Source organism: Oryx dammah, unplaced genomic scaffold (genome assembly GCF_014754425.2).
Source record: "Oryx dammah isolate SB20612 unplaced genomic scaffold, SCBI_Odam_1.1 HiC_scaffold_21, whole genome shotgun sequence".
NCBI lineage: Eukaryota > Metazoa > Chordata > Mammalia > Artiodactyla > Bovidae > Oryx > Oryx dammah.
In genome coordinates, this window is record NW_024070205.1 from 26,137,272 (window position 1) to 26,149,419 (window position 12,148).

The following is a 12,148-nucleotide window of genomic DNA, read 5'->3' on the forward strand; positions in this document are numbered from 1 at the left end:
CATGGAGTGTCCTTGATGAAGAAGGAGAAATTATTAATTTTATTAAATCTCAACATTTGAGCAGACATCTTTTTTACATGCTGTGTGAGGAAATAGGAAGGACACGTGTGAGAAAGCACTGCTGTGGCATGTCCACGGTCAATGGTTCTCTTGAGAAAGAATGCTGTGTGTGCAATTGTTTGAGTTGTGAGAAAAGTGAGTTGGGCTTTTTCTTGTACCCTGTGGGATTTTAGTTCCTTGACCAGTGATCAACGTGAGCCCCTTTCAGTGGAAGAACAGAGTCCTAACCGTTGGACAGCCAGGGAATTCCCAGGGCTTCTTTCTTTTTTTTAATGAAACTTTTACTTGGAAGAACAATTGGCAGACAAAACCATGGTTCTTAGAGTTGGAACATTTGCTAAATGTGTTTTAAAAAATGAATGATGAAAGACTCTCACTTCAAAGAAAGCAATAGTCAGTAGTTACTGCCAATAACAAAACTTTGAGCTTTCAAGCTCAACCTAAAATTTTGGGAAAACTTGTATCTACCAATGTGACTTTGTCAACTTCCTACTGTGTGCTTTTCTGATGATATCAGTAGGGATATTAGCAAATGTGATTTTGGGGAATATTGTATAATGAAACATGTTAACATTTGGAAGATCTATCTGCACAGCTCTATAAAATATTTTCCAAAAGACCACCATGATGTTACAAAATTACAAGTAGGTTAAAGATCTATCCAAAGCACAAGATCAACCAGTGGATTTTAATATAGTAGAGCTCAAAGAGTTCATTGAGTAGTAGACTTCATTCAGCATCCACAGTGCAATTAACCTTTGAAAACTGCCACGTGGGCACTCCCCTAGCGATCCAGAGGTTAAGACTGTGCATGTCCATTGCAGGAGACATGGGTTCCATCCCTGGTCTCAAAGTGGGATCCCACACACTGCAAGACACGGCCAACAACAACAAAAAAAGCAAACCAAACAATTAATTTCAAAGGCTAAATTCTTCTCTCTCTTCTAACTACATATCTTCTAACTACATATCTCTGTAAGACTGATTTTCTCCTTTAAACTAAACAGCGTACTCCAATAGATCAAAAGTTTGCTGTTACTTATAAATTAATAAATATTAATATATAATATAATTCATTGGGTTGGCCAATTCTGTGGTGTAAATATTCCTACCATGACCAATTTCAAGTAACCAACATGACTAGAATGTAGTGTCAGCTCTCACAAACTGGTACAATCTGGCTCCAGACCACTAATATAATCCACACTTTAGGAAGTCTTGTGAGTCTTCTATAGGTTTCATGAGACTAAAAATTTGAAAGGATACTGCCCTAGAAAAATGGCACTATCTGGCCATCAGGATACTTGTTCTGTGCCCCCCAAACTTATAGGAACCACAGCTACAGGGCTTCCCTGGTGGCTCAGATGGTAAAGAATCTGCCTGCAATGTGAGAGACCTGGCTTCAGTCCCTGGGTTGGGACGATCCTCTGGAGAAGGGCATGGCAACCCACTCCAGTAATTTTGCCTGGAGAATTCCTATTGACAGAGGAGCCAGGTGGGCTACAGTCCATAGGATCGCACAGGGTTAGTCACGACTGAGCACCTAAGCACAGCACAGCTACATGCAACACAGATGATTCTTAAAAACATTAACTGTATTGAGGAAAAGAAATCAGACTCAGATGAATATAGGCTATAGGATTCCATTTATGGAAAGCATGGAATTTATTATAACTAAATTGACTATAAACCATTTCATTTATTTTAAATGTAATTTTTCATGTTTGTGTTACACTTTATAATATGAAGTTTTTTAAAAATGGAATTATACAGAACATGTAGCTCTCCTGTGTTTTGATTGGAAGGACATCCCATCTTACTGGCTTAAGCCCTACTCAAACTACAGTTCTGCCAAATGGAAGTTTGCTCTGTTCTATCTACCACGCCCTTTCCTTGCCACATGCTTTGTTTCAATATGGAACAATTAGTTTCCTGGAATTCCTCTACTGTAGTTTCAAGATCATTGGAAAACACTTTCTCTGAATTGCCTGCTTGAAATCAAATGTCTTTACTTGTGGCAAGCAAGACTACTAAAAAAGAAGAACTAAAGAGCCTCTTGATGAAAGTGAAAGAGGAGAGTGAAAAAGTTGGCTTAAAACTCAACATTCAAATAACTAAGATCGTGGCATCCGGTCCCATCACTTCATGGTAAATAGATGGGGAAACAATGAAAACAGTGACAGACTTTATTTTTTGGGGCTCCAAAATCACTGCAGATGGTGACTGCAGCCATGAAATTAAAAGACACTTGCTCCTTGGAAGAAAAGCTATGACCAACCTAGATAGCATATTAAAAAGCAGAGACATTACTTTGCCAACAAAGGTCTATCTAGTCAAAGCTATGGTTTTGCCAGTAGTCATGTATGGATGTGAGAGTTGGACTATAAGGAAACCTAAACACCAAAGAATTGATGCTTTTGAACTGTGGTATTGGAGAAGACTCTTGAGAGTCTCTTGGAATGCAAGGAGATCCAAACTAGTCAATCCTCAAGGAAATCAGTCCTGAATATTCACTGGAAGGACTGACGCTGAAGCTGAAACTTTGGCCACCTGATGTGAAGAACTGACTCATTGGAAAAGACCCTGATGCTGGGAAAGATTGAAGGCAGGAAGAGAAGAGGATGACAGAGGATGAGATGGTTGGATGGCATCACTGACTCAATGGACATGAGTTTGAGCAAGCTCTGGGAGTTGGTGATGAACAGGGAAGCCTGGTGTACTGCAGTCCATCGGGTTGCAAAGAGTTGGACATGACTGAGAGGCTGAACTGAAAACTGAAAATAAGACTACAGTGTGCTGCTTCTTTAAAGTGAAGCCACTTAGTTGTGTCCAACGCTTTGTGACCCCATGGACTGTAGGCTACCAGGCTCCTCCATCCATGGGATTTTCCAGGCAAAAGTGCTGAAGTAGGCTGCCATTTCCTTCTCCAGGGGATCTTCCCAACCCAGGAATCAAACCCGGGTCTCCTGCATTGCAGACAGATGCTTTACCATCTGAGCCACCAGGGAAGCCTACTGATTCTTTAACTTAACCATACATTGCAAGGCATCGTCCTATGTCAGCATTTTTTAACAGCTACAAGGTATTTCATCATATGATATGCCACAGTTTGTTGAGCCAGCCCTCCATTGGTGATATCTAGATGGTTGCTTCTTGATTTTTTGGCTTAATGAATAAGCAAAGTCATTGTCTTTATCCCATTGGGCTGAGCTCTATTGGGACAGAGCCCTGGTCTAGCCACTGATGCATTGTACTAATAATTCCAGGTCAGTGCTCTGAATGTAGCGTATGCTTGATAGAATGACTGTGGAATGATGAATGAAGATGATCTGAATGAATCATATTTATTAGCATTCTTCCTGGAAGCCCCTTAGGCAAAGGGGCAGATGGGCAATGAGCAGAGCCCAGTGGTAAAAGAACTGAATCAGAGTGGATTTAAATCTCAGGTCTCCACAAGTGTGACTTGAGGTAGTCACTAAGTCACTTGACTTAGTCCCTCTTTACTTCAGTGTCCTCATCCATAAAATGGGTACAGTTATGGCACCTGCTTCATAGGACTCTTTGAGGGTTAAACAAGTGAGTACATGTAAAGGTCTCAGCATAGGCCTAGCACGTCAGCATACATTAAACGGTAGAATGTGATAATCTCAGCTCATCTAGGTATAAAAATGAAGCATGCATGACACCCCTTGGTAACCAGGAAGTTACATAACATGGAAACCAGGTCCTTCTGGCTCCTGCTTTTGTGGTGACTGCTGTTGGTTTGATTTGCTTTTTTAACATCAATTTTGCTTCTGAGGAATCAGCTGCCCCCTTAAGGAGAGTATTTATACTCACAGTCTATCACCATGGAGATTGTCAACAGTAGGGAATCCAAGATCACATCACCTCTTTCTGGAGGCTGAAAGTGGACTCTCAGGGCCCTTTAATCCTGCAAATTTAGCTGGGTGTCATCTACATTCTGACTGCTAAAAAGAAAAAAGGCACCCCAAACTCAGCAGCTTCATAACATCTCCCACCCCGAAAACTTAAACTGTGTCAAGGCAAAGAAGCTTGGGACAAATGCAGTTTCTTACTGCTGTAAGTCCACAGTCATCCTCCACGCCGAGCTGGAAGATTGAGACCAAGTATTCAACAAGAGTGCTCACTGGAAACTGGACAGAGGAAAGGAGGAAGGTAAGAAAAAAGAAGGTGGACAGAGGGCTCAGAAGGAGACCTGGCAGGGAGGATGAGTGAGGGCATTGTGTGAGTATGAGCTTAGTCACTCAGTCATGTCCAACTCTCTGCCACCCCACAAATTGTGGCTCACCAGGTTCCTCTGTCCATGGAATTTTCCAGGTAAGAATGGAGCAGGTTGCCATTTCCTACTCCAAGGGATCTTCCCGACTCAGAGATGGATCCCTTGTCTCCTGCATTAGCAGGCAGATTCTTTACCACTGTACCACCCGAGAGTATTATTATTTCTAAATCAAGGACCACAAATACTTGGATCTTAAGAAGGTGGCATTAGGAACTCTGTGCAGAGAGACTCCCTAACACAGAGGAGTTACATTCAAGCAGTCATCAAAGTCCCCATTTGTATCTTGAAAACTTCATAGTACAGGTGTCAATAAGGTTGTGCCTTGAAGTTCTGTAGTCAGTGGAGTGTTTCTAGGCATCCAATGTTCTCTGTTCCTAATTCAGCCGCAACTTGATTTGAAGAACATCTGCTCTCCCTGGGTTGATCCTTCCGGATGTATTACCTGCCAAGGCAGGCTTGACACTCCTTGTCTTGATGTCCAGGGATGAACTGCTGCTCTCTGGCACCTGTTCCACAACTTTGCCCTGCCTGTGCACTTCACCTTTCACTTTCAAACCAGAACAGGTGTGCTCTTGGTGTTCCCATGTATCTTAAAGACCATCTCAAAATACTTTGCCTAAATTGACCTGCATAAAATTGTGTATCTTCATTTGTGGCAATCGAGACCGGCCCACATAAGTTTCTGCAGAGACATCTAGACATCTTCATATCTTCTTGGAAAATAGTCAAGTGAAAGAAGGTGAGACAGAATTGTCAGATTTGGTGTAAGTGTGGGAAAGGTTAATAGTGACTTCTGAGAACTAGAAAAGGCTCTTTTCATGTGGGAACCTTAGCATTTGTCACCCTTCTGGTCAGAAATGGCTTTTGGCCATTTTTAGCTCTGACTGCACTTGTCTTTGTTTGTGGAGTAAGTGTGTGTGTGTGTGTAATCCAAGACTGGTTAAGCAATCCCACTGGGCTCCTGTGTGCAGGGCGGGACCCGGGGAGATTATGGGCTGATCCTACGCTGAGTGAGAGGAGACTGCATAAAGAAAGCAGAGTTGGAGCCGTTTCAGAAAGATGGCAGACTGAGAAGTTCCAGGTCCCTTCGTTTCCCATGGAAACACTTAAAAAGCAACCATTAGCCTAATGGAAACAAATATATGGGAGCTCCGGAAAACAAAGGTCTATAGCAAAAAAAAAAAAAAAAAAATCAAATGCCCATTTTAGAAAAAGCCATATTCAAAACGGTAGGAAACTCCACGGTGTTTTTACCTGCCCTCCCCTCATTTCTGCCCCAGCACAGCATGGTGCAGCGCGGGAGAAGCACCAGTTCCAGCTCCCAGGTCCCTCTCTGGAACACAGAGGGAGTGGAGCAACACTGTAACTTGTCTGGAAGCTGCCGGAGGGATTGGTCTCTGTTTTGCTAACTCAGAGCTCAAACAGGAAAATGTGGATAGTTCATATTTCAGGCTAGGAAGAGCTTGGAAAGCAGCAGTGGTTAAAAGTTAGTGAAAGCTGACAGGGGACTACAAACTTGCAACGGTCTGGGGATAAGAAATTATGGGTAGAGAAATGCAACAGAACATCTAAGACTCTGAAAAGAAACCAGAGAGAGGCTTCTTGGAAAAATAAAGGAATTTTAAAGTAGCTATGTATACAAGGAGAAATAAAAAGCACAGATACACACAGACACAGAGTCGTAGGCAGGATGCATGCTCATGTTCAGAAAAGTCCGAAGAAGAATTAAAACCTTTATACCTGACTGACTCCAAGGCTCAGAACATGCCCACTACTTAGTAGAGATCTTGGAGCCAATCTGCAAAGACCAGGAGAGATGGCTGTTTTTCTCTCAAGTGCACACACACACACACAAAAAAAAAACACCTCATAAGACTTAAAAAGAAACAAGAAAATATGGTCCACTAGAAAAAAATTAAGTGGCAGAAACAGTCCCTGAAGAAACACAGGCAGCAGTAGTACCAGAGAAAAACTAAAAAACAAAACAACAACAACAAAAACCTGTCTTAAATATACTTAAAAAGCTGAAAGGAAATGTGGACAAAGAATTGAAGGAAATCAGGAAAATAATATATAAGCAAAATGAGAATATTAATGATAGAAATTCTAAAATGGAATCAAACAAAAATGTGTGTGTGTGTATACTCAGTCGTGTCTGACTCTTTGTGACCCCATAGATTGAAGCCCACCAGGCTCCTCTGTCCATGGAATTCTCCAGGCAAGAATACTGGAGTGGGTTGCCATTTCCTTTACCAGGGGATATTCCTGACCCAGGGATCAAAGCCACGTCTCCTGCATTTGCAGGCAGATTCTTTATCCCTGAGCCACCTTGGAAGCCCAAATAAAAATAATGGAATTGAAGTATACAGTAACGTTTATGAAAAAAAAATTCACTAGAGACATTCAAAAGTGGGTTTGAACAGACAAGAAGTAAGAATCAGAAAACTTGAAGATAGATTATTTGAAATTATTAAGCCTGGGTAGCAAAAAGAGGAATGAATGAAGAAACATGAGCAGAGGCCAAAGACTTGTGGGACACCCTCAAGCTGACCAATATGCTGACTATGGGATAAATTAGAAGAGAAAGGGGCAGAGAGATTATCTGAAGAAATAATGACTGAAAACTTCCCAGACTAGATATGGATCTACAAATCCCAGAAGCTCAGTGGAGACCAAATAAGTTAAATCCTCAGATACACAGAGACAATTATAATCAATCTGTTGAAAGTCAAAGAAAAAGAGAGAATTTTCAAAACAGCAAGAGAAAAATGACTTATTGAATACAAGGGAGCCCTAATAAGATAATCATTAGATTTTTCAGCAGAAACTTTGGAGGTCAGAAAACAGTGGAGTGATATCTTTAAAGGGCTCAGTCCCCGCAAACCAAAACCTAAATAAAACCAAACCCCACCCCCCAAAGCCCCATCACACTACTGACGAGAATAGCTCAGCCAACAAAACTTTCCTTCAAAAATGGAGAAATAAAAACATTCCCAGATAAACAGAAGCTGAGGGAGTTCATTACTGCTATATCTTCCCTACAGGAAGTGCTAATGGGAGTCCTTGAAGTTAGTATGGAGAAATGCTAAACAGTAACTTGAAGTTATATGAAAATATAAAGACCCCTGGTAAAGATAAATGCACAAATATAGACACCATCATTATTGTAATTTTGGTTTGTAATTCCATTATTTTCTACACAATTAAAAAACACAAAAGCATAAAATATTATAAATTCATGTTAATGGGTACACAGTATATCAACATGTAATTTGTGACATCAATAACACAAAACAAGGGAGGGCAAAGCTATATCAGAGTAGGTTTTTATTAATGAGTTAAGGCAAGATAGTATGAATTTAAAATAGATTGTTACGCAATTTGGATGGACATAGAGATTATCATACTGAGTGAAGTAAGTCACATAGAGAAATAATATATGACATACCTTATTTACAGAATCTAAAAAGAAATGATACACATGAACTTACTTACAAAGCAGAAACAGACCCACAGACTTAGAGAATGAATTTATGGTTCCCCGTGGGGGAAGGGAGGGGAGAATGGATAATTAGGGAGTGTGGGATAAACATGTACACACTGCTATATTTAAAATGAATAACCAACAAGGACCTACTACATAGCACAGGGAACTCTGCTCCAGGTTATGTGGCAGTCTGGACTGGAGGGGAGTTTGGGGGAGAATGGATACATGTGTATGGATGGTTGAGACCCTTTGCTGTCTACCTGAAACTATCATATTATTAATCAGCTATACTCCAGTATAAAATAAAAAGTTAAAAAATTAATTAAAAAATAAGATAGATCACTATAAGTTTAAGATGTTATGTATAATTCCCATGATAACTATGAAGAAAATCTCTCTAAAATATACACAAGAGGAAATGAGAAAGAAAAATAGGTCACTACTAAAAATTAAATAAACACAAAGAAAAGTAGTAATGGTGAAAAGGAGGAACAAAAAGCCCTATAAGACAAAAAAGAAAACAAATAACAAAATGGTAAAAGTTAATAACAGTAATTACTTTCTTTTTTCTTTTTTATAGTAATTACTTTAAATGTAAATAGATTAAATGCTTATCAAAAGAGATTTGCAGAATGGGGAAAAAAACAAGATTTTTTTCATCCACCATCTATGAGACTGTGTTTAGATCTAAGGACATGCAAAAGTTGAAAATAAAAGACTACACAAAGATACTCCCTGCAAATATCAACTCAAAGAGAATGAGGTGGCACTGTATTAATTTCATAGAAAATGAAGTCTAAGTAAAAAAATGTTACAAGAGCCAAAGAAAGGCAGGGTATATTGAAGAAAGGATCATGAAGAAATAGAAAGTATGACTAGACATATCACTAGAAAGAAAATTTAATCAGTAATCAAAGAGCTCCCTAAAATAAAAGCCCAGGACTGGGTGGCTTCACTGGTGAATTCTACTTAGCTTTTAACTACTTTAACACAGGGCTTCCCTGGTAGCTCAGAGACCAAGCTCTGCCTGCAGTGCAGGAGACCCCGGTTCCATTTCTGAGTCAGAAAGATCTGCTGGAGAAGGGATAGGCTACCCACTCCAATATTCTTGGGCTTCTCTGGTGGCTCAGCTGGTAAAGAATCCATCTGCAATGTGGGAGACCTGGGTTTGATCCCTGGGTTGGGAAGATCCTCTGGAGAAGGAAACAGCTACCCACTCCAGTATTCTGGCCTGGAGAATTCCATGGACTGTATAGTCCATGAGGTCACAAAGAGCTGGACACAACTGAGTGACTTTCACTTCACCTTAACATAATAAAGACCGTATATGAAAAGCCCAGCTACAATCATACCCATGCAAAGGAATGAAGTTGGACACCTACCCCACACCATATTCAAAAATTAATTCAAAATGAATCAAAGACCTATATGTAAGGTCTTTAGGTCTATATGTAAGACCTAAAATTATAAAACTCTTAGAAGAAAACAGGAGAGAAGCTACATGACATTAAATTTGGCACTTATTTCTTGGATATGGGGACAAGAGAAAAAATAGATAAACTGGACTTCACCAAAATTAAAAACTTTATGTATGAAAGAATTTATTATCAAGAGTGAAAGCAGGCTCTTGCAGAGACATATTTGCACATTTATATTCTTAACAGCATTATTCATGGGAACTGGAAGGTAGAAGTAATTCAGTGAGGAATGGATAAGCAAAATAGAGCATATACATACAATAGAATATTACTCAATCTTTAAGAGAAAGGAAATTATGAAACATGCTACCGTGTAGATAAACCTTGAAGACACTAAGTTAAGTGCAATGTTCAGTTCAGTTGCTCAGTCATGTCTGACTCTGCAACCCCATGGACTGCAGCACACCAGGCCTCCCTGTCCATCACCAATTCCTGGAATTTACTCAAACTCACTTCCATTGAGGCGCTGATGCCACCCAAAAACCTCATTCTCTGTTGTCCCCTTCTCCTTCTGCCTTCAATCTTTCCCAGCATCAGGGTCTTTTCAAATGAGTCAGCACTTCGCATCAGGTGGCCAAAGTATTGGAGTTTCAGCTTCAACATCAGTCCTTCCAATGAATATTCAAGATTGATTTCCCATAGGATGGACAGGTTGGATCTCCTTGGAGTCCAAGGAACTCTCAAGAGTCTTCTCCAACACCACAGTTTGAAGGCATCAATTCTTTGGTGCTCAGCTTTCTTCACAGTCCAACTCTCACATCCATTCATGACCACTGGATGTTAAACCATAGCCTTCACTGGACGGACCTTTGTTGGCAAAGCAATGTCTCTGCTTTTTAATATGCTGTCTAGGTTGGTCATAACTTTTATTCCAAGGAGCAAGTGTCTTTTAATTTCATGGCTGCAGTCACCATCTTCAGCAATTTTGGAGCCCCCCCAGAATAGTCTCTTACTGTTTTGACTGTTTCCCCATCTATTTGCCATGAAGTGATGAGACCAGATGCCATGATCTTAGTTTCCTGAATGTTGAGCTTTAAGCCAACTTTTTCACTCTCCACTTTCACTTTCATCAAGAGACTCTTTAGTTCTTCACTTTCTGCCATAAAGGTGGTGTCATCTGCATATCTGAGGTTATTGATATTTCCTCTGGCAATCTTGATTCCAGCTTGTGCTTCATCCAGCCCAGCATTTTTCATGATGTACTCTGCATATAAGTTAAAGAAGCAGGATGACAATATACAGCCTTGATGTCCTCCTTTTCCTATTTGGAACCAGTCTGTTGTTCCATATCCAGTTCTAACTGTTGCTTCCTGACCTGCATAACAGGTTTCTCAAGAGGCAGGTCAGGTGGTCTGGTATTTCCATCTCTTTCAGAATTTTCCACAGTTTCTTGTGATCCACACAGTCAAAGGCTTTGGCAGAGTCAAAAAGCAGAAATACATATTTTTCTGGAACTCTCTTGCTTTTTTGATGATCCAGTGAATGTTGGCAATTTGATCTCTGGTTCCTCTGCCTTTTCTAAAACCAGCTTGAACATCTGGAAGTTCACGATTCACGTACTGTTGAAACATGGCTTGGAGAATTTTGAGCATTACTTTACTAGCGTGTGAGATGAGTGCAACTGTGTGGTAGTTTGAACATTCTTTGGCATTGCCTTTATTTGGGATTGAAATGAAAACTGACCTTTTCCAGTCCTGTGGCCACTGCTGAGTTTTCCAAATTTGCTGACATAATGAGTGAAGCACTTTCACAGCATCATCTTTCAGCATACCTCAACTGGAATTCCATCACCTCCACTAGTCTTGTTCGTAGTGATGCTTTCTAAGGCCCACGTGACTTCACATTCCAGGATGTCTGGCTCTAGGTGAGTGATCACACCATCGTGATTATCTGGGTCGTGAAGATCTTTTTTGTACAGTTCTTCTGTGTATTCTTGCTACCTCCTCTTAATATATTATGCTTCTGTTAGGTCCATACCATTTTTGTCCTTTATTGAGCCCATCTTTGCATGAAACATTTCCTTGGTATCTCTAATTTTCTTGAAGAGATCTCTAGTCTTCCCCATTCTATTGTTTTCCTCTATTACTTTGCATTTATCACTGAGGAAGGCCTTTTTATATCTCCTTGCTATTCTTTGGAACTCTGTATTCAAATGGGTATATCTTTCCTTTTCTCCTTTGCTTTTCACTTCTCTTCTTTTCACAGCTATTTGTAAGGCCTCCTCAGACAGCTGTTTTGCTTTTTTGCATTTCTTTTTCTTGGAGATGGTCTTGATCCCTGTCTTCTGTACAATGTCATGAACATCTGTCCCTAGTGCAATGTTAGTCACCAAAAGACAGATACTGTGTACTCCCTCTTATACAGTGCGTGCGTGCGTGCTCAGTCGCTTTAGTCGTGTCCAACTCTTTTTGACCCCAGGCTCCTCTGTCCATGGGATTCTCCAGGCAAGAATACTGGTGTGGATTGCCATACCCTCATCCAGGGGATCTTCCTGACCCAGGGATGGAATCCACGTCTCTTATATCTCTTGCACTTGCAGGCAGAATTACCACTAGCGCCACCTGGGAAGATCTGAGGTACAGTAGTGTAGTCAAATTCATAGAAATAGAAAGTACAATGGTGGTTGCCAGGGGCTGAGCAAGGGAAGAATAGAGAGCTGTTGCTTAAAGGGGACAGAGTTTCAGTTTGAGATGATGAAAAAGTCCTGCAAGTGGATGGAGGTGGTGATTGCTCATCAATGGGAATGTAATTAATGCCACTGAGCTGCACAGTTAAAAGTAGTTAAAAATGGGACTTCCCTGGTGGTCCAATGGCTAAGACTGC

The 12,148-nt window shown here is 40.5% G+C and overlaps 1 protein-coding gene across 2 annotated transcripts in view; it reads left to right on the forward strand.

Annotated features, from left to right (window-relative positions):
- The first annotated feature begins 3,862 nt into the window (after positions 1-3,862).
- The window catches only part of CUNH1orf158 (chromosome unknown C1orf158 homolog), a 28,097-nt gene continuing 19,811 nt past the window's right edge, over positions 3,863-12,148 (forward strand). Inside the window, exon 1 of one of the 2 annotated variants that reach the window (XM_040263974.1) lies at positions 3,863-4,236. In XM_040263974.1, the coding sequence (XP_040119908.1) occupies positions 4,123-4,236 (114 nt within the window). In that variant the 5' untranslated portion in view covers positions 3,863-4,122. The remainder of the gene's footprint in view (positions 4,237-12,148) is intronic. The other variant, XM_040263975.1, reaches the window with a different exon arrangement.